General features: G+C 38.9%; 1 protein-coding gene across 6 annotated transcripts in view; it reads left to right on the top strand.

The window, feature by feature from the left end:
- TRPS1 (transcriptional repressor GATA binding 1) overlaps positions 1 to 23,840 on the top strand; it is a 339,869-nt gene that overhangs the window by 53,268 nt on the left and 262,761 nt on the right. For 4 of the 6 annotated variants that reach the window (XR_016280650.1, XM_089517864.1, XM_089517860.1 and 1 more), the window contains exons 2-3: positions 19,344 to 19,546; positions 21,746 to 22,674. Coding sequence is in view for 5 of the 6 variants with exons in the window: in XM_089517864.1 (XP_089373990.1) it covers positions 19,510 to 19,546; positions 21,746 to 22,674 (966 nt within the window). In the remaining variant the exon portion in view is untranslated. The remainder of the gene's footprint in view (positions 1 to 19,343; positions 19,547 to 21,745; positions 22,675 to 23,840) is intronic. The other 2 variants (XM_089517862.1, XM_089517863.1) reach the window with 2 other exon arrangements.

Genomic DNA, 23,840 nt, shown 5'->3' with positions numbered 1-23,840 from the left:
CATGTGTGGGGAAGCAAGGAAAAAACTTGCGGGAATGTTTGGAAGCTGATTAATAGCAGGTTGCTTGTAAAATGGGATCACACATGTTAGCAGTAAAGGCCTTACAGCACTTTGTAGACACTGAAATACAATTAACCATCCTTAGTTGAAACACAGATACAAATTCTAGACCACACGCACACCCTCATCATTAACAAGGTTGTGGCTAAAATAAAAGCATATCTGCATTCTATTAACATCACTTGAAGTCAAGCCATATGTAAAGACTTGTGCAGGATCTTCATTGGCTGTGCTTTCCCCCCTACTTTTTGTTCTTGGGAAGCATCCTACACAATACCCCTCAGATGCCCACAATTTACAAATGTGAATTTTGATTGCTTGAAGAATTAAGACAGTGGTTAGGAGAGATGTACTGTATATACTTGTGTATAAGTTTAGAAATTTTAGTCAAATAATTGACCCCAAAAACCTGAGTCACCTTATCAACAGGGCAATGTAAGTACTGTGAAAGTCTTTAAAAAAGTAATCATCGCCTGGTGAAAGACAAAAGTGTAATCTTCCTTGGAAGCACTGACTCTCTCATTCATCCTGCCTTATGTGAGCAGTTATGCGTGCTGAAATTTTGTAGGTTCTTTGGCATAATTTTCCTTTGCTTTGGCCTTTAGATCCTTTGTTACATACCCTTAAGTTTTACGCTCAACTTATCCACTGGTCATATCAAAACCCATAACTTTGGGCCCCCAACCTGCTTATACATGAAGTCATTTTATAGTCTAATGTATATGGTAATTTCTTCCTTAGTAAACCTGTTATATCGTGTGTTTGTGCCTGGCATGGTTGTGCTATTGATATCAATACTGATACTTGTACATATACTGGTAGTTAACAGTCATAATGAATACAGCATACATAGTGGGTGGGTAGGGCTATCTCTCCAGTAAGCGTTTTGATTTCTACTTCCACGAACTATTTGGATACCCACTCTTCCCCTGACACCACCTCCATATACAAATTTTAGTATATTTGTTTCTCCCCTTTACAGTTCTCTGTTGGATTTACAAAATGGACAGTCCTAATCTATCCATTTTGTCTTTTAGCCCACTTCTCTTTGGACGTGGGGCAAAAAACAACACTACTGAGAGGTGTACCTGAGATTTTTTGTGTATGCATTGGAATCACAACATTCATTTTCTGTGACAGTGCATAAGAAGAGTTTCCTTGCTGTATCAGATCTGGGGTCATAGAGTAACTTTTATTATAGTCCAGTATTCAGAATACCTGCCAAATACCTTTGGGAAACTTAGGCCTGTTACAGACTGCCAAAATAAAGCTGCTTCGGGTCTCTTTGGAGGTATGCTGTTTAAATGATGCATGCATCCTAAGAATCCGGAAGCTGCACCAAAGCTGCACTCCAGTGCTTAGGAATGGAGTATGGCTTTGGCATGACCTCCAGACTCTTAGGACCCATGTATCATTTAAATAGCATACCTCCAAAGAGACTCGAAGCAGCTTTATTTTGGCAGTCTGTAACAGGCCTTAGAATCATAGAGTCATAGAGTTGGAAGAGACCGCAAGGGCCATCCAGTCCAACCCCCTGCCATGCAGGAAATCCAAATCAAAGCATCCCCAGCAGATGGCCATCTAGCCTCTGCTTAAAGACCTCCAAGGAAGGAGACTCCACTACACTCCAAGGGAGTTTGATCCACTGTCGAACAGCCCTTACTGTCAGAAAGTTCCTCCTAATGTTGAGGTGGAATCTCTTTTCCTGCAGCTTGCATCCATTGTTCTGGGTCCTGTTCTCTGGAGCAGCAGAGTGAACAAGGTGATAGAAACAACTACCTCCTTTGTTTGCTGTCAGTGCTTAGTGATAGAGATGGGTGAATGCATTTTTTTTCCTTGAGACTTATTTTTCCAATTTTAAGTTTATTACATCCCGTTTTAACACTTGTTTTAAAGTCCATGTGAAAACATGTACACAATTTGTGTGCATTTCTTTTAATATACATATTTTTGTAATATTTGCATTTTACTAGCAGTTTTCCATAGTACAGTGAGCCTGCGCCATACATGGGTTCATTATAGGTGGCCTCCAGATTACACAGAAGCCGCCAAGGGATTGGGAGAATGGCGCCCACGCCTGCTGTGCACATTCACAGCTGCGCGGCATGCATGAGCCCCATTATATATAATGGGGCTCGCACATACGTGCTTTTTGCCTTACACGAGGGGAGGGGGGGGGGTCCAGAACAGATTCCCTGCATAAGGCAAAGGCGGACTGTATAATATTTTTGTATGTTATTATTGCTGTATACCCATTTTTATGTGTGTTATTTCCTATGATAGACATATGTTTGCATACATTTTTTTAAAACTGTAGAACTGCATCACAAAATTGATCTGTTAGGTTTATATGTTATTTTCCCACTTGCTTGTGACTACCCATCATTTATATGACATGTTGCATGGGCAAACAAAACTCAGAATCACTTATCCCTGTCCACTACTCTAAAAATCCCTACCATACTGGAGGCTTTACACCTACAGCTATTTACTTGAATAAACCAATATTATAACTCAAAAAAGCCCAGAAGCAATAGTGACCTTGGAGAAGTGCTGGCTTAGTGATAGGTATTTAACTATGTATTGTCCTACAAATGTTTAGGTTACTTCTTTAGACATCTATCTGGTGTCTTCCTTCTGTGTCTCCCTTTCAGGAAATTTGAATTGACTCTTTTTACTTGAGAGAACACTTCTCTAGGACTCTCCAGGTCCTCCAGTGCAACTTTGTGATCAACATCTGCCAGAAGTTGATCATAGAATCATACTGGAGGACCTACAAATGCCTAGAGAAGTATTTTCTCTAGGAACTTTTAGATTCCTCAGCACAACTCAGTGGTCAACTTCTGGCAGAGTTGTGCTGGAGGACCTAAGGATTCTTAGAGAGAACATATTAATCAAAACCACAAATAATCAAATCTGGAAAAGTCAAAACCGCAAATGTGGAAGTACAAGTTCTCATCCAGCAGGCAGGCTCAGGTTTAGTTTCTTGGCAGTACCATAAAGAAAGGTCACCAGTTATTTAATGGATGAAAATGCTAATATTTGAAGGGATGTCATATTGAGGAGGGAGCAAGCTTGTTTTCTGCTGCTCCAGAGAACAGGACCCGGAACAATGGATGCAAGCTCCAGGAAAAGAGATTCCACTTCAACATTAGGAGGAACTTCATGACAGTAAGGGCTGTTCGACAGTGGAACACTCTTCCTTGGAGGTCTTTAAGCAGAGGCTGGATGGCCATCTGTTGGGGATGCTTTGATTGTGATATCCTGCACGGCAGGATTTTGGACTGGATGGCCCTTATGGTCTCTTCCAACTCTATGATGCTATAGTTTTGCATTATAGTGGATGAAATTTTCATTAACACGTGCCAGTCAAAAAGACATTGATGTTTACAGTGTGGACAGGCCCCGAGATTTCAATATTATGCATTCAGGCCTGTAAGAAACAATGGAATTTTTTGTTGGTTTTTAAAGAAATACAGTTGTCCCTTCTTATACATAGATTTTTTTTTGTACACAGATTCAAGCATCCACGGTTTGAAAATGTTCAAAAAAATATAAATTTCAAATATCAAACCTTGATTTTCCATTTTTTATAAGGGACACCATTTTGCAATGTCATTATATTTAATGGGACTTGAGCATCCACAAATTTTGTTATCCACAGGGGTAATGGAAAATTCTTGATAATTTTTGTATTATTTTCATTTTATGGATGAAATTGGTAGCGGAAAGAGTAGCAGAAAACAGCAGTAACAATTGCAGTTGAGAATGGTTAGAATCATGGATTCAGTTAATTACTGAAAAACTAAAGAAAATTGTTACAGATTATTCCTGATGACACAGTAACTGATGAAATGATATCCTGGCATGGACCAATATTACAGATCTTGTGAAATTGTAAAGTTCTGCTTTAAATAAATATAAGAAACAGCATTGTTCAGCATGAATAATTTGACTGCCTGATAGAGAAGAGCTGCAGCCTATTTGGGCCTGGTAGTTGCTCTATTGCATTGAATGATCACTTTGAATTTTCCTGTGCAGTAAAAGAGCAGATTGGGGAGTATGCCAAGGAAGCAGCATCCATACACAACAGCTAAAGTGCTTACAAAATGCAAAGCTGGTTTTAGACCTGTTCAGAACAATCAAGCGGGGAAATAATCTGCTGAAAGTGTGGCCGTATTCTCTTGTGGATGAGACAGATTCATACAGCAATAAAGTATCACTTTATCCCTGCAATTGTCCTCCCAAATTCAACAAATCGGCATTTTGACAGCCACCTATTAAAATTCAAGACATTGGCTTATTGCCCAGTACCCACATGGAAGCTCCTTATATACAGGCAGAATATCGGAAATGGAGCATGGAAGTAAAAGAGACAGTGGTTCTGGTCATGCATCTCATTGTGTCCTTATAGCTACAATCCCCAGGAACAAGATACAAAACATCTGTTGCTGACACACATGTAAGAGGCTTAAAATGGTACAGATGACTGAATAGGCATTTACAGACCTCCAAAGCTGAACAATAGCAACAATTTACAGAAGAAATATTGTTTTTGATTACAGACACAATGCTCATGAAGAAGCCAGTGGGCACAAGTGTGGAGACTTTGCACACCTCAAAATCCCAGCACTGCCATGAGGTTCACTGGGTGGTCTTGAGCAAGCCACAGCCTCTCAGTCTGAAACCTTGGAAGAAGGTAGACATATGAGAGCAAAATCATTAAGTGTTGGTTCTAAATTGGAGAGCAAGTTAATAAAACTTCCAACAGTGAAATTCCTTTTTAGAAAGATTTTTCATGCTGGTCCAAGTCATCTCACTTTTCTCTATGTCTTCTTTTAAGCTGCATGTTTTTAAAAATTAGCATTCGTATTGGGAGGGTAATGATGGAGGACTGGAGAAATACAGATGTCTACTCTTGGGCTGCAGCACTGCATTTGCACTTGAGCTTGAGCCTGCTCTGGGAAAAAGTGAGATTCTTTAGCTGATCTTACTGTAGCTGTGTGTGCTTGCCTACAAGACATAAGGTAAACAGCCGTTGCCTCTAGAATCCCTTACTGAGCATATACGGACAACTAAACAGAAAATGGAGAGGCCAGATAAGCCTTCCTCTCCAGCAACCTCTACCATGTTTTTAAAAATGTAGATCTTTGGTTTGGCCACCAAAATGGAAATGATAAGAAAAGTGGAGGCAGATGAAAGCAAAAGCCATCCCTGGATTCATTCTGGAAAATGTCTTCATGGGGTGGCTAGAAGATTCAAAAAGATACACAAAGGTTACCTGAACTGGTAGTTTCATTTCACATGTGCATATTGTTAGCTTTAAATAAAAAGTTTGCTGAAAAATGTTTAATTGCTCTTCTTTAATGTGGTATAGGAACCTATTTCTTTCCATATTGTTTCTGTCTTTGATATCGAATTAAAAAAACAATACTCAGGAACATGCCTATTTGTTATTTTGTTAAATAAAGTATACCTGAAAATGATTTTGATATTCATTATAACGGCAGCATAAGAACTGTAATTCTCTTTCAATGATATTCTAAGATCCTACTTCTGTAGTTTCTACCCTCTCAGTATTTCCTTTTGCTTTCAGTGAGGTTAATTTTATTCCACACAATTGTCTTAAACTGAGAAGTCTGTAATGATTTGGAATTAGACATGTGCCTCACATCTGAAAACTGGTCTCTTAAAACCTAATATATCCCATATTCCAGAGGCTTGATGACTATTAATCCACCAAGTTCTCTCAAGCATATGATAATAGTACATATAGTTCTTGCTTAATTTGATGTGAATTAATAAGATATTTATTTGAAGAGAGCTGTTCGACAGAGACAGCACTTTTTATCTCTGAAGGATTTAAGACATCTTAGTCTTTAAAGAATTAAGAGTAAACACTACCTGGAAAGTAAATTTAAACATGAATGAGTAAGACAATACAGAGTAAGGCTTGTCTTGTCAATAAAGGTTTGCATTAGACTATACTGGACTGGAAAACATGCCTCGAAAAGAGTCTAAAATCTTGTTTTAAATGATATTTAGTCTGGAGAAGGGATCCATGGACTGTGAGTGATTAGCAACTAGTCTGCAGTGGGTTTCCAGGAAAGAAGGAAACATTTTTATCCATTGGCATAAATATAGTGAAGATTCTGGCACATTGTGGGGAAAATCTGCCAGCCCACCTTATCAGATGGGCCAAAAAAGCAGTGTTCTGGAGTATATGTGTAGCATCTTTAGTCATTGTACACAAATACTTTTAAGTGTACAATATAAAAGGTTCCTTTAAAACTGTAATTTCTTATCATGACTGTAGCTGCTTGATCATGTTACTGATGTTTTGAACATACAGTACATAGCTCAGGATACCAAATGCATTGGGTACTTGTTATCCGCTGAGGTTTGGTTCCAGAACCCCCTGTGGATAACAGAATCCGTGGATGCTGAAGTCCTACTATATACACTGTCCCTTATATAAAGTGGTGAAGTCAAGGTTTGCTTTTTGGAATGAGTGTATTTTTAAAATATTTGCATGCCATGGATGCTTGAATCTGTGGATAAAAAATCCATGGATATGGACGGTTGACTGTATATTGTGCATTAGCCAAAGACTAACTCCTTGGAATTCTTTGCTAGAGTTCTCATGCTGTAATTCAGAGAAGTCTATAAACTTCAACAACTTACACTTACTAAATTCTCTGTGTGTGTGGATACGTGCACACTTCAAGTTGCCTGTATGGTGACCTCATCAATTTCATATGGTTTTCATTGGCAAGAAATACAGTCAACACTCAACTTTCATGAAGCTTGGGGCACACACCTCCACGAAAGTGGAAAACGGCAAATATATATATTTATTTATTTAGGTATTTATATCCCGCCCTTCAGCCCTAATGGCTCTCATAATATAGCTAATATAGGCCCACTCTTTTAATTAATTAAATAAATAAATAAATAAATAGGGGAGAATACTTTTCTAGATATCTATGTCCTCCACCGTGACTCTACTGTCAATTTCCAAATGTTGACTATAGAATCATAGTGGAGGACCCACAGATGCCTAGAGAAAACAGATTTTTTTTTTATTTGGCAGGGGCAAATACTGTAATCCATGAATAAAAAAATCCACAAATTCTTAGCTTGCAAATGTGGAGAGACAACTGTACTCAGAGGTAGGTTTGCCAGTTACTTTCTCTGAAATGTAACTAATAGCCCCTGGACTTCATTTGTGGTCTGCCATCTAAGTCCTATGCAGGGTGGACCCTGGTTAGTTTCCAAGATCAGACAGTTTCTGCTGTCCTTAGCAGGGACATAGCCAGGATTTTAGGAAGGGGGGGGGGGGTCCAGACTAAGTGCCACCATTATAATGAGGCTTGGGTGCAGTGGCGCAGCAGCACGCACCATTCATTTTTCTAATGGAAGGGGGGGTGTCCAGACCCCAAGGACCCCCCCCCCCCGGCTACGTCCCTGTCCTTAGGGTATTTAGACTGTAATAAATGCACAATATGTTTGATGTATGGTATGTTAGATGCCCAGTTCAGCAGCAATATTATCAGCAGCTGTAAATGCTGATAAATAGAACCATTATGGTGTAGTGGTTTGAACCTCTGGACACTAGGGTTTGACTTTTTGCTTAGTCATGGAAATTTACTGGGTGTCCTTGGGCGAATCAAGTCAAACCCCCTCTGAACAAATATTGCCAAGAAAGCCCTGTAATACATTCATCATAGGTTTGCCATAGGTTGGAAACAACTTGAATGTTTGTTGTTGTTATTAATGCTGATAGGGAATAACAATTCAAAAAAGGTTCTTTCAAGGGAAAGTTTAGAAGAAGAATGCAATTGTCTTAAGATGTATGAAGAAAGGATAAAAATATTAAAATGAAATTTATTTTTACCTAAGTGTTAAAAATACAACCACGTGAACTTAATAGACATATGACAAAAAATAGGAATAAACATTTAATTTACAACATGCTGGAATATCCAACTGTAAAGGAAGATATAAATTGAAGAAATATCGATATCAATAATCATGTAAATAGGTAGATAGTTTAGTCTGTTATATCTGTTTGTTTACACATGTATGTATGTCAATATGATGTTTGATGTTTTTATTTATGCTCTTTCTCTAAGCTATTTTCTTTGTTTGTATTTGTTATTCTAAATAAAAATTAAAAAAACAGGTTCTGTAGGATGGAACAATGGTATTTAGAGAGATACTGAACTTCTGTAACAGTGTATAGTGATGAACTCTCACCATGTAGTCTGGGGGACCCTGGAAGTACTGGTCTAAAAAAGTAAATTTTCCAAGTTCTGGTCCTGTTTCATGGAGGCTAACCTGATTAGCTAACTATGTGGGATGTGAAGATACAGCACCAGATAAACTTGGGGTCTTTTTTTGTTTTTGTGAAAGTGACATCAGTTTCTTCACTTCAGTTTTTCATCCCTTGTTTTAAAAAAGAAGCCAAATTCTGAAGTCTGCTGCTGTACCATTACCGCAGCAATTCCAGCAGCAAGTTTGTGTATCAATGAACAGTGGGCACCAGAGACAAGGTTCTCTTTGCCAAAAGGCATTTAGTTCAATCTTTTGGCTCATGCAGTCTAAGATTAGTTTGAAAGATTTTTCTCCAGTTTATAAGGCAAGCCATGGACAAAAATACAGTATAGGACAGTTTTAGTTAAGCAAATTGATAGAATGTCATTAGTGGCACTAGCATGCAAAACAGAGTACATGTTGCTTCCGCCTCTTTCCTGTGATTTTAGTATCATTTGATTCTAGCCTCCAAAACAGGTGTAGGCAGATACAGGCAGGATTATAAGTATAATGCTGTACCATAGTAAGGTCTGCAAATCTTTTGAGTATTAAACAGGGTGCTTTCCAACATTTTTGGCATATGCTGGTTAACCATGCCATATTACAGGGTATTTGAAATGCTTTTTTTTTTTTTTTTTGAAAAAGCCGTTAGGAGATTTTTAATGGTGGTTCTGCCCTCAAAACCAAGAAAGCCACAATTTCTTACTTCATTAAGTATAGATAGATTGTAAATGGTGCACTGAGAACTTGGAGCATTGAAACACATTGTGGCTGGGTCACACTGTAGGGTAGGATTTCCAGGCAATCTCAGGGAGTTAGTGGCTAGAGGAAGATTCATCTTCTCAACCAGTCTAGGATGTTGATGCTTATGCTTAATGGTTGATTATTTGTGGTGTAGAATCCCCACTGGAAATTTAACAAAAGCCTGCTCTAGACCCACAGAAAGAATTTCACATCCTTATTAAGAGTAATTGATATTTTCCTTCTATACAATGTGTCCACTGCTTTTAACAAGCTTCCTCGGTTAGTGGCCACCACTGCATCTTATGCTAATAATTTCAGTAAGTATATATTGTGTGAAAAATGCTTTGTATTTTTACTACTTGCTTAATATATTTTTAATCCTAATGCCTTTCAAGACTGGTATTCCCTTACTCCTTACGTCCTTTCGTTTACTTTCCTCTCCTGGTCTACATGTTTTATTTGGGACTGAAACCTGCAACCAATTACTTCTAATCAGCAGGCTGGAAACATTAATTTTGAAGTTCAAAAGATTAACTTTACCAAGCTCTGCCTTTGTTGGAATATCAGAGTACTAGTAGGAGTGATGAGCGAATGAGAGATTGATAGACTGAGAGACAAAAGGGGAGAGAAGAGGGGGGTAAGATAATAATTTCTAGGAACAGAGATAGAAACATCATATTAAATGATCTTATAGTATATGCTTGGGAGACATTAACCTTGCTCAGACATTTGCTTGAGCACCTGTATGGATAAAACTAGCTACTAGAAAGAGGAGCTGAATTAGCTGAATTAATCTGAGAGGTGTGGATCAGAATCTACGCATATGATCTGTAAACATCAGACTGCTAAGTGTCTGTAGTCTATCAGGGTGGCCTATTTAATGTCATATCACAGCTTCCAATCATATTTTATCTATTCCTTCAGTGAGGAAGACTGTCTCCACCCATTAGTCTAATAATGATGGCAGAAATGATGAACAACATATGAGATGAAGAAATCTGCATTTTTATTTATGCTTTTTATTTTGGTGGTGTCTGGGTAATGGTGATGATGTGTCTAAAGTATGCCATTGTTTTCAGAACAATTATCAATTATGCAGTTGTTTTGAAAAAACTAACCTCTTCAGACTTATTTTGGACATGTTATCTAATTCTTTAAAAAATGCAGAATAAAAGAGTTTTATTCTGTTGCCTAATCCAGACTTCCAGACCCAAAATGGCTGCATGCACGCATTTGGTTATGCATGCATGCATTTATTGTAAACTGTAAACTGATATTGACAGAATAGTTTCCTCATTTGTTGCCTATGGAAAAAAGGTGGCTGATGTTAATTGTTTCTGTGTGTGCCTTCAAGTCAATTTCCGACTTAAGGCAACTCTAAGGTGAAACTATCATGGGGTTTCTTTACAAGATTGGTTCAGAGGGGGGTTTGCCCTCTGAATATACATTTGCTTTTCACTTTGCCTTTGCTTTTGCCTTTACCTTCCTATGAGGCTGAAAGAATGTGACTTGACCAAGATCAGTGGGTTCAAAACCAATGGGTTTCTGTGGCCAAACCAGTGAGTTTCTGTGGCCAAACAGGGATTCAAACCCTAATCACGATACTTGTTGGCCAGTGCTCAAATCACTACACCATGGTGGTTCTTACTGGAGAATGAATCAAAAGTCTTCGTAAATTGTTTCCTAACCTTGCATTAACTCAGTGGTAAATTTTTAGAATGCAGTTTTCCAGCAGGTGTTCATTATTCTCTTCTGGGTAAACAATCATTTTAAAAGTACATCTTGGTGGTTATTTTTTTTAATGGAGATTACTCCTACCCTCTTTGCCTACTGTAGGCCATAAATGGATTTGGTTCTACTTATTATAATAACATTGCACCATATAGCAGATTTAATCAGATGATCATAGTTCTCTGCATTATAGCAATTAATCAAAGTCTAACTGCCTAGAGCAATAAGAAAGTATTAATAGACATGCATTGCATAGAATCACTGAGAACTCAGTGCCTGGTGCTTTATTGTTCTTGCCCTGTTGTGATCTGATATTCATATTATTCCTCTGGATCTTCATATGTGATTCGTATGTGATTTACTTACTCTTGGCTTGCAGTTCTCCAACTTTGTATCTTACAAGATAGTTTGGGTTTTCGCTCCTATTAGCTATACTCAATATGGCCTGTGGTCAGGAACGGTGAGAGTTGTAGTTCAAAGCATCTGGAAGGCATCAGGGTCAGAAAGAATGATCTGAATTGTAGGTGCAATTTCCAAGCAAGTGCAAATGGGTCTGAACATACACTTTTAATTAACTTGCCTGAACCTGGTGGCTTCCAGATGCTTTGAACTACAACTCCCACCATTCCTGACCATTTCCAAAAATATCTGGAGGTCAAAACACTTGGGGAGGCTGATGTGTGTGTGATGGGTTAGTACAGTATTATTCAGTATGTATATTCAATTATAATTTATATAATTAATATAATGTTATTGCCTGCCTTCAAGTCATTTCTGACTTATGGTGACGCTAAGGTGAGTTTGTCACTAGGCTTTCCGGAGCTAAGAGTGTGTGACTTGCCCAAAGTAACCCAGTGGGTTTCTATGGCCAAGCAGGGAATCGTATCCTTGAGGCAGTGGATGGTGGCTTAATTATTTATAATGTGAAGGTAACAGGGTCTGTTTCCAAAGTTTTGTTCTGGTATATGAGATAAATGTCTCTGACTTCTACACATCTTTTGTGCATTTTGCTGAGACATGGGCCAGAACAACTGCTGAGCTGAATGCTTGTGAGATTTGATAGTTGCATTGAAATATATGTGTTTAGGGATGCTAGACTTAAAACTAGAGAATGCTCCTGTATCTTTTAGTGTCTGTGTAGAAAAGGGAATTACAGCAAGTGTTTCTTGTCACAGAACCAGGTAACCTGTTGACATGTGCGGTTGGTTATATGTAGCTGTTAAAAGTTATAGATCCCTATCCAGCTTTCATTCTGGCAACCATTTGTGTGTTTGATAGGGTTACCATATTGAAAACTGGAGATAGCTTCTGTACCTTTAATGGTTGTGCACAAAAGGGAATTTCAGCATGTGTTGCTTGTCATACAACTAAATAACAAGCAAGACCTGCTGAAATTCCCTCTTCTACACAACCATTAAATAGTTTTCTCTTGGCAAATCCAAGTCCTTGATAGTGTGCCTGACATGAGAAAAAGTGAGTCCAATGCATTGAAATCAATTTAGGACAATAAATAACTTTTTTTTTTTTTAAAAAAATACTAAAATATATATCAAACCATTCATCACTTTAAACCACTTTTCACAATTTGTTAAACCCATTTGAAATAATGCTAACCATGAGCAATTTGGATAAATTTTTAGATTAAACTATGTATTTTAAATTATGAGCTGATTATTTCAATTTTTATTGGTCTTACATGTTCTTTTAAACTGTTGCTATGTATTTTAACTGGTTTATGTGTTGTATTTTAATCTGTCGTGGTTCCCTGCCTTGATCCTTGTGATGAGATGAGTAAGACATAATATAATATAATATAATATAATATAATATAATATAATCAGTTGGGCCCCAAAGGCTTTAATAAAAAGCCACAATTTGACTTGGTGCTGGAACGACACTAGCATAGGTGCCAATCATACCTCCATAACAAGGGTTCCACAGTGGAGAAGGCCCTCTTTTGTTTCATCAAAGAAAGCTTTATCTTTGCCCCATAATACAAGTACTTTTATTGCTCAGTAATCCTAGTTGAGGTGGCTCTTATTTGAAGGGTTCAGTGAACTTTGCAGCCCTTGAACTAGTTCATGGGGCACAGCTCAAGAAAGCAAGATCTCCATGAAAGCCCCTCAGCTTGTCCAGCTGAAGTTAGAGACATGCTTCAACATGACTGAGCCAAAACATCAGCAAAGATCCCCCTCTTTTTTTTTTAGCACTCTGTAAGTCTTCCCTTTTCTCTCTAGTTTATGAGATAGGTTAACAGTCCCACCCTAGCCCTGCAGCACTGTACAGTGGTCACTTGATATCCGCTCAGTTTTGATTCCAGGACTCCCTGTGGATACCAAAATCCGTGGATGCTCAAGTCCCATTAACTACAATGGCATAATGAAATAGTGTCACTTATATAAAATAGCAAAAACAAGGTTTGCTTTTGGAATTATTTTAAATATTTTCAGGACATGGATGGTTGAATCTGTGGATAAAAATAATCTGTGGATACAGAGGGCCAACTATACTTTTCTATGTCTCCGACTGATGCAGTGACTAGGGATGGCATCTCTCAGCTGGATGCCTGCTTTGGGTCGTTAATAATAATAATAATAATAATAATAATAATAATATTTACTCATAACTTGCTCTTCACCCAAGAGGCTGTGGGCTGGATGAGGGAAAACAAACTCAAATTGAATCCAGGGAAAATGGAGATACTAATGATAGGTTCCCCAAATCCAGGGATGGAGATTTGTCAACCTGTCCTAGACAGGGTCACACTTCCTTTAAAGGACGAAGTACAGCGCGCCCGCGCCATACGCGGCCTTGAGCATATGCGCTCAAGCCGCGGGGCGCGCGCGGGGCGGAAGGGGCGACGAGTCCCATTCAATTGAATGGGCGCGTGCGCCCGTTGTGCCCTGTTGCGCGGCTGCGCTGCCGCGCACGAGCCCCATTGTTCCCAATGGGGCTCGAGCATAGGTGGAATTCGCCTTACGTGGAGGGATCTGGAACGGATCCCCCACGTAAGGCGAGGACGGACTGTATGCAATTTGGGGGTACTTCTGGATCCATCTCTACAGTTATCTCCAGTAGATGCGATGGCCAGAAGTGCCTGGTACCACTTCAACTGATATGCCCACTGTGCCCCTACCTGGACCGAAAGGACCTTGAAGCAGTAGTACTTGCACTAGTAATCTCTCACCTTGATTTCTGTAATGCGCTCTACATGGGGCTACCTCTGTACCAAGTTTGGAAGCTTCATTTGGTGCAAAATGTGGCAGCCAGATTGGTCACAGGAACACCTAGGTCTGACCATATTACACCTGTACTAAAATCTCTTCACTGGCTACCAATTAGCTTCCGGGCGCAGTACAAAGTGTTGGTTATTACCTTTAAAGCCCTACATGGCTTGGGCCCGAGTTACTTGAAGGAACGCCTCTCCCTACATAATCCGTCCCGCACTCTCAGGACATCTGGGAAGAATCTATTGGATTATCCAAATACCAGATTGATATCAACTTCCCACAGAGCATTTACTGTCATGGCCCCTAAACTGTGGAATAGACTCCTGGAAGAGATCCGATTTATCGCTACCTTAGAAGCCTTTAGGAAAGCGATTAAGACGGATCTTTTCCGGCAGGCTTATCCCCTAGATCTTCTGTAAATAAACATAAAGGGACATCCCACTCAGAGAATGTTAAATGGACTAGATGATGATATACTGATTTTAATGTGATGCCATGATTTTATGCTGTATTTTATACGAAATTGTATTTTTATTATTATAATTGTAAGCCCTCCTTGATCCATAGAGAGAGGTGGGAAATACAAATAAACTATATTATTATTATTATTATTATTATTATTATTATTATTATTATATAATTTCATGTGCTGGGGCCAGAGCTTGCAGATACTATAAAGACATTCTCAGTTGAAGTCTGGTGAGAAAGCTTCCTCAAGCTAGGACAGAGACATTTGCTCCCTGAGTTGTAGCCAATGGACTACAGCGAAGGGGGACTGTAAAAACTGTTTTGCACACTTTATTCTGCTGTTTAGAATTTGTAAAAAGAATATGGCAGCATTTTGAGGGACAAGTCAAAAGCAGATTGAAAAACTGGGGCACTTCCCAACAACAACAACTTCAGAAATTACAGAGGCCTTTTTGACCCATAGCTTTAGGCTGCAGCCCAACCACGTCCACACACACCTACTTGCATATTGGAGTAAGAGCTGCTTTTTATAATCCTACATGTTAGACTTGTCATTTGAAAAGCAGCCAAACTGACTGTTCACGATTTCCTTAATATCTCAACAGTTAAGGAAATGGGAGGAATAAATGACCACTGCCTGACAAGCCTTTGTCTTTTGATATCCCTAGCTATCTTGCTCAGCTAATTTTCCCCAGCAATTGGGAGGTGAAGGAAGAAAGATAGTTGACTGAGATAATAGTAACAGGCTACTTCTCAGATCATATAACATTACCACCACCACCACCACTCCTGCAATATTGACATTGATATTAAGCCTTTTAAAATAATGTCTAAGCACTGTTTCAGATAAGCTGTGTATCTGTCTACATTCCAAAACATGTGTTGTTGTTGTCTAGCTTCTGGCTTCCGATCTATAGCTGGAGGGTGAGGCAGAGACTAACGTGATAATTCTGATGGAAAAATTGCATTCTATATCTCATGGATATTAATACTCAGGTCTGATATCCAGACACGAGAACTATTGTGTCTGACAGGGATGCAAGGCTGTGGAGTAAGAGTAAGGAGTAAAGCAGAAAGAGGTTTTTACAGGAGTAGGAGTAGGAGTAAGAAGTAACAGAATATTTGTTAATCCTTATTCTTGTTATAAACACCAACAAACAATTTTATTATATTGCACTAAGGGAGGGACTGTGAGGCAAAGAGAGAGACTTGTATGTGCATGTGCGTGTGGGCGTGCGTGTGCACGTGCGCGCGCACACACACACCAATCTTGCAAAGGAACTGGGGTTTTTCCTCAGGGCTGGGGAATAAGAGTAAGGCGTAAAGCATAAGAGATTTTTACAGGAGTATGAATAGGAGTAATATTAAGAAAAAAAATCTTAATCTGGAGTAGGACAAGGAGTAACCCCAAAATCACCATTACCCAGCCCTGCAGGGATGAATATATGGGAGGGATAATTTGCATAAGAAATATTTAAAAATAGGTGGAAAACCATGCTCTTTGAGCTTTTTTTTCTTTTTCTTTCACAAAGGGTTGATCTGAAGAACAATCCCACGGATGTCTACTGTACTGGGTTTAATTCCTCTAGAGGAGCAATCCTCTTGACAAGGCTGGTGAAGGGCTAAGGTGATATTCTGCTCTGGTCAGGCCCCACCTGGAATATTGTGTCCAGTTCTGGGCGCCACAATTCAAAAAGGACATTGAGAAACTGGAGTCATGTGTCCAAAGGAGGGTGACTAAAATGGTGAAGGGTCTAGAAACCAAGCCCTATGAGGAACGCCTTAGGGAGCTGGGTTTGTTTAGCCTGGAGAAAAGAAGGTTAAGAGGTGATATGATAGCCCTGTTTAAATATTTGAAGGGATGTCATATTGAGGAGGGAGCAAGCTTGTTTTCTGCTGCTCCAGAGAACAGGACCAGGAACAATGGATCCAAGCTGCAGGAAAAGAGATTCCACCTCAACATTAGGAGGAACTTCCTGACAGTAAGGGCTGTTCGACAGTGGAACACACTTCCTCGGAGTGTGGTGGATTCTCCCTCCTTGGAAGTCTTCAAACGGAGGCTGGATGGCCATCCAGGGGGTGGGGGTTGGACTGGATGGCCCTTGTGGTCTCTTCCAACTCTATGATTCTATGATTCTATATGGTGGAAGTGTTGTCTTAATAGGGTCAGGTTGCTTGTAGCAGTACACTTACATGTTGTGGGCCTCCTTGTATACCCATGAAAATCTTTTTCAGTGTAGATGCACCACAAATGGTGGTCCCACTTGTTGTAGGGCTCAAAAACAGACATCTGGTCGCATTTTTGGGGACCTCATTTTGAATCTACAGAATCCAGAGCCCTTTTGTTTTCCCAGCATGCCCAAAAACTGGGCCAGAGATTATGGTACTATTAATTTTCCTCTCACCACAGTTGGTGGGAACAGGAGGGAAAAGAAATACGTCAGCAACAGAAGACTGGTGTTCTCCTATGCTTAGCTGCACCAGTACTGGCAGGGCTCTAGGAACTTTATTAACCCTGACTCTAGCATGTAGGGTACATCCCTTAGTCCCTAATAAAAATGTTCAGGGCTACAGTCTTAATGAAAGGAGTTAGTAACCCAACCTATTTTCTCTCACTCACTATACATAATGTTAGAGGCGAGTAGGGTGCAAAGGCGAGACTGGGAAAAAACAAAATGCGTTCTTAGAGTTTCCAAATGCCAGTTCAAAGGAATATGAATAAATGTTGTTTGTGGAGCTGTATTTTTATTCTTTAATAATGTAACCTTTCATCTAGGAGAAAATTCAACATTTTCTGTTTTTGCCTATGAATGTGTCCTAAGTCTTAGATATTGCCCTAGAGATAGATGACAATTCATTGCTTTGAATTAAAAGTGTTAACAACAGATCAGAGCTTGGAAACAATGAGTTTACAAACAATATAGCTATCTGTTATGAATTAATTTTTTTCTGGATGCACAGAGTGACATGGTTTTGTTTCTTTTAAGTAGCATCTTAAATAAATGGGAATAAAGTTACTCTGTTAGTATTCACAATAACAAGTAATGTTTACTACTTTCTATTTTTACCTTTAAAAGACAATTTTAGATAATTTTGGAGTTATTTTGACAGGCATTTCCCATGTTTTATACAATTTCTGATTAATCCTAAATTTCTTTGCCCTAAAGTAACAAAAATTCAGGAATAACATTATGCCTTTACAATATTGTAATGGTATAATATTATTATTTCAATAGGTTACTATCCCAAAATTATAATGGCACAATATTATGGGAGAGGCAAAATTGCTAGATCCTATCATCTAGATCTTTTTACCCAATATTTTTTTAATCACATCTCCTTCATTAAATCTAGAGCCAATTTGTTCAGTTAGAGTTTGGGTGTAATGTATGGCCAGTTGTCTTTAAAACAGGAATTTTGTCAAACATTATGGAAGACTTTTACAGCTATCGCAGTATGTTACTAGGAAAGTTATACATTTGACTGGACCAGAACATTTAGACTTACAGGTATTACTTGAAGACTCCCCCCCCCACCCCTTCAAAAGTAGAAGCACTATTTGTTTCTTTATTCTCAAATTCATAGCTTATCAGAGGAACGGTTCCTTAAGAAGAAGAATGCCATGTCTGATAAGGTGATTCCAAGACTGAATGTAACACTGAAGTCATATTTTGAAGGAAAAGAGGGACCAGTTATGTTCCTCTGGGTTTAATTAAAGTGACCCAGGGGTGGAGCCCTAAAAAACGTAAAGGATGGGAGTAAACTCTGATGGGGAATAAAGCTGTGGAGTGCTCTGAAGTATAGTGAGATAATGATATTAGATTTAACTTCCATGCCCCATCCACTACTTTTAGTGTTAAAAGTAAGACTTCCTTGCTTTACGGTTGGACTGATGATTTTAAAAAATCATGTGCATCTAGTTCTCCTTGGAGGGTCTGATCAGCAGGCCTAATCTTACCAGAACTTGGAAAAGTTTCTTTTTTGACTACAACTCCCAGAACCTGCTCGTTATTAACTCTGGCCATTTGGGCTAGTGGATTCTGGGAGCCATAGTCCAAAGAAGCTAAATTTGCCAAACTCTAATTCTTCTCATAATTCTTTATTAAATGTTACCTTGTGCATGTGCTTGGGGAATAATAAGTGAAAAACGAAGAGAGTAACGTTTTCAGCTGTGTCTGCAGGAAATGTGTAGTACTGTACAATGGAACATCCCATATTTGTCCATGAGTTCTAGAAATAAGAATGGGTTTGGGAATTGAAAAGGAGAAAGGATTATATTTTTTGCTGAAGTCTTAGAAAGGTTCTGTCTTTAATTGGCTAAGACCATGACCTATAATGTGAAGCTTTTTTGTACTTCAACTCCTAAAATTCCTGACCATCATCCTATATGGCTAGACTTTTGGAAGTTGAAGTTCAAACCATTTGGAGGATAAAATTTGAGAATCACTTCGCTGAGACACAGTTTCCTGATCCTACTCTCTTTCTGGGCCAATGACTTGTTTTAATGAGACTGGATGAATCCACAATTAATTGGATCAGAATTTGTGAGAATGTACATTGCAAGAAGTGGTATGTTTGGGGGAAAGGGAAAATGTAAGCAAGTATGTATTGAGCTTCATATGTGTTTTACTAATCTTAGACCACTTGGCCATAACCACTGTTTCTGTAGTAATAGATATGATTCTGAATAAAAAGTATACTTAAGAATGTTTTGAAGTGTTTTTTAAAAAGAATCTGCAACCTGATCATGAATAAATAATTTAGGAAGGAACCTTTTTTTGTTTTCTTTTGCAGATGTGCAGATCAGCTCTCAAAATGTCTTCTGTGTCTTCCATGTACCTCCTAAGCCAGTTGTGTTAGCCCTCCAACTAGTTGACTAATAGAATTAATAACTGTAAAAGCAAAACAAAAAACAAAACAAAAACAAAACCACACACAACAAAAAGCATTCTAGAGCCACATGCCTTATGAAGTCAATGCTGGGTATGATTTTACAAGTATGTAATATATATTTTCTCCAAGTGGAAATGTTAACTGGAAAACTTCTTGGCACACCATAAAGCATTGTGCAATCTGTTATTTGTTTTAGAGATAATAGTTGCAGAATGCCTATATGCTTTCTCTGTATTCTCACTGTCTAACATGACTTGCCAGAAGATAGTTTCTTCCATTTAGAAGTACTACAAATGGGCTTTAGATAATGTATTTTTAAAAAATGATATTGATAATGTCTAAATACAGAAGAAAAGCATATCTTTTTAAAAGGTACATTGCTATAGATGATGTCTATTGAAACAATTTATTTAGAATAAAGTTGGGGAGGGAGAAAGCAGATGCACCTAATGCTTTGCAAAATCTTTTTCTCAAATGAAAATATTGGTAAATTATTTTGTCATTAGTGTTTCCCACATGCTTAAAAGAAGGTAGGGGTGGAGTGAAGAAATTGGCCTTTAGCATAATGTTGCAGGCTGTGAGGATCTCTGGGTTGGGGTACTAACCTAGCACTGACATTAGAAGAAAGGCAACATCTGAATGAAGCAGCAGCTTTTCTTAAGTTCTCCTTTCCCCCAAGTGGGCTGGGATTATTGGGCAGTAAGAGTACCTCCACAAATCTAATGTGAGTACCCTCTCTATGGGGATACAATTTTTGGATAGCAGAAGAGATTCTATGCCTGCCTTGTGATCTTCCTTCCTTGTGGACTTGCTTCCCTCTGCACAAGTTTGAGAATCTAGACAGTACAATAAGCTTGTTTAGTAACAGTATGAAAACCACTGAAAAGCCCAAAGGCCACATCTCACTATCAGGCATCCTTTATTACATTGGAGACTCTCTTCTCCTTTCCTCTTCCACTATAGCTTTCTGTGGCTTGTTACAGACTGCCAAAATAAAGCTGCTTCGGGTCTCTTTGGAGGTATGCTATTTAAATGATGCCTGGGTCCTAAGAGTCCGGAGGTCGCGCCAAAGCCACACTCCATTCCTAAGCACCGGAGTGCAGCTTTTGGTGCAACTTCCGGATTCTTAGGATGCATGCATCATTTAAACAGCACACCTCCAAAGAGACCCGAAGCAGCTTTATTTTGGCAGTCTGTAACAGGCCTGTGTTTTGAGAAATCTGTCCTAATGATTTTGAGGGTGCTTAGGGTTCTGTAAAAGGGAGGAGGTCTTGTCCTCTTTCTGCTTTTGCTGATGGAAGTTGTTTTCAGCCAGAATGACCACATTAGATCTTGGCCAAATACTCTTTTTCAAACACTGCATTTACTTGATAACCATGAAGATACAATTAGTCTGAGTCTCTGAAATATATGAAATTATATGCTGCTAGTGAAATTCATAAGACAGAATTCTTATGAGTGGCACTTTTGAACAAAATACCAGCTTCTTAATTTCAGCTATCTCCCAAGTTTTAAAAATGAAGGAACAATTCTTAGGTTTGTCTGTTTAAAACAAAAGGTTGCTTTGATGAAGGGATAGAAAATGTGTATCTAGAAGGGGTAAGCCTCAAAATATGAGTTGTATGCCCACTTACCTTGTTAAACAATTTTTTAAAAGTAAATTTATTTGCCATGTTAAAAAGAATTCATCATCGTATAATTGGAAGAACATTAAAGTTTTATTTTTTATTTTTTATTTTTATTTATTTAGGTATTTATATCCCGCCCTTCAGCCCTAATGATTCCTTTAAGGTTCCTTTCATAGTGACATCAAATTGTTAATGGATACATTAAATGGGAAGAACATTAGATTACTGGTGACCATTTAAACATATTTAAATAATTTCATAAATCACATGGCATTTATTTACTTTTCCTAATAGAATATTTATTTCATTACTAGTAACTTGCTGAAAGATTTCCCACGTCAGATTTTTTTATTTGGTTTAGTTTTACTGTATTTTAGTTTATTTTGTATTCCCTTCTCCAGAGCAGTATAGAATAAAATAGTAAGATGGCAGTATAAAATGACAAAATTTTGATTTGATGGCAAATAAATTCCAGTTATTTTGGTAAGAATGTATTCCTGAGTAAGATATAGTTGGTATTCTTTAAAGTCTTGTGGGAGGCGTCTAGTAGAAACTGTTGCATTATATGTGGGGAATCAAGAAGAATACATAAATTGTGTAAATAATCTCATTAATGTTAAATCTCATTAACTCATTGGGTTTTTTTTTGTGCTTGTGTTGCTTTCATATTTTCAGATATGGTCCGGAAAAAGAACCCCCCTCTAAGAAACATTGCTAGTGAAGGTGAAACAGAGACCCTCAAGTCGCCGGGTATCGTAAGTGACAGTACTGAAGTGAAACCAGAATTTTCTGCCGGTCAGATGCAAGAAAACGCTGAGCTGGGTGAGGCTGTGGAGCAAACTGACAAGGAGGGCTTTTGCACGCATGTCCCTGAGCCATCTCCCAGTACTACAAAGGACTTGAAAAGCTCAGTGACGAATGAAAAGGCTGGCATTAATTATGAAAGCCACAATAAGGGAGGAAATGTTCCATCCTTCCCTCATGATGAGGTGACAGACAGAAATATGCTGGTCTTCTCATCTCCAGCTGTTGAGGGAATCTCAGAGTCCTTGAAGTCTCCTCTCAGATCAGATGCAGATGACACCCAAGATGTGGTCTGCACCCCGTCAGGCAATCTGATGGAGAAAAATGAAGAGTACTGCATGTCGCCAAAATCTGTGGATGAAACAGTACATGCGCAAAGCGGTCAATCTGATGGCCGAGGTTCAAGCCCAGCCTCGGTGGCCTCAAAAAACCCACAAGTGCCTTCAGATGGGGACTTAAAGCCAAACAAATTGAAAACAGATTTGTTGGCAAATGAGAATCCAGATATGGCGCCTCTGTCTCCAGAGCTTCAGGACTTTAAATGCAACATCTGTGGCTATGGTTACTATGGGAATGACCCCACAGATCTCATCAAACACTTCCGCAAGTACCACCTTGGGCTGCACAACCGCACCAGGCAGGATACTGAGCTCGACACTAAAATTTTGGCTCTCCACAACATGGTGCAGTTCAGCCACTCCAAAGACTTCCAAAAAGTCAATTGCTCTGTGCTGTCAGGTGTCCTGCAAGATATCAGTTCTCAAAGGCCTGTCTTGCTAAATGGGACTTATGATGTGCAGGTTTGTATCTTATACTCTCAACACTTTCTGGTGTGCCTCTAACAAGGAATGCATGGGAACATGCCTTTTAACCTTATTAATTAAATACGCTCATCTGGGCTGCTGCAGTCAGAGAAATGCTTAGAGTCATGCCACTTAACCTATTTTTCAAATTTTGGTCTGCTTTACATCCACAAGTCATTTTCCTCATTATTCGAAGGAAACCTTAGATTTTCCATGAGATACATGCCTACTTCTGTGGACCAGTTTGAAGAATCTGTTAAAATACAGTTTAGTGTTGTGAAATTGAGTCTGCTCAGTGCACAAGTACTTTCCTACTTCCCTCAGATGTGCCCCAGAGGAGAAAATAAGAAGCATCTGCTTCCTCAACCTCAATGTGTTATGCTTCAACCAGGATATATCCTGGTTAGTTTAAATTAGGGTAGGCAAGTTGGTTCACTTCAGATCCTCCCCTCCCCCCAGACACTATAATCATTGATGATGGGCTATGGTGTAGGACAGTGATGGTGAACCGTTTTCAGACCGAGTGCCCAAACTGCAACCCAGACCCCACTTATTTATTGCAAAGTACCATTTCCCTCTGTCTAGTAAGAAACGCTGGCAAACTCTGTGCTAGGGTGACAGCATGTGTGCCCACAGAGAGGGCTCTGAGTGTCACCTCTGGCACGTGTGCCATAGGTTCGCCATCACTGGTGTAGGAGAACTCTGAAGATATTTGGGATATTTCAGGTTGCCAAAATCAATCTGGTACCTTTAAATAAGTCAAATCAGAAATCACAGTTTGATTTTGGTTTATCTAACTAAAACATAGTTTAATCAGTGTTTGTCCAATGTAATGACAAAGCATTCATAAACACAGTAGTGTGTTGGCAGAGGAAAGAAGAAGGGAAAATTCTTGAACTCAAGGATCAAGCAGTCTGATTGCTACACTGTAGCGCAGTTTTATAATCAACCCAGACTGATAATATGTACAGGTTGGCAATTTTTTTGGTGCCATTCACATGTTGGATTATTAATCTACATGGACATACTATATACTAAGGTTTGGTGGCTCTAGGGTCATCAGGTACATATCCCGATACATATCCATCTCTCCAAATCCGGGGGGGGGGGGGGTAGACAGGGAGACTTCAAATTTAGTGGATTGAAGTAGAATTCAAATTAAT

This window comes from Sceloporus occidentalis, unplaced genomic scaffold (assembly GCF_023333645.1).
Source record: "Sceloporus occidentalis isolate IW3139 unplaced genomic scaffold, rSceOcc1.0.p SCAF_3, whole genome shotgun sequence".
NCBI classification, from domain to species: Eukaryota; Metazoa; Chordata; class Lepidosauria; order Squamata; family Phrynosomatidae; genus Sceloporus; species Sceloporus occidentalis.
Note: the sequence above shows the minus strand (reverse complement) of the source record. Positions and strands in the feature narration are given on the sequence as shown.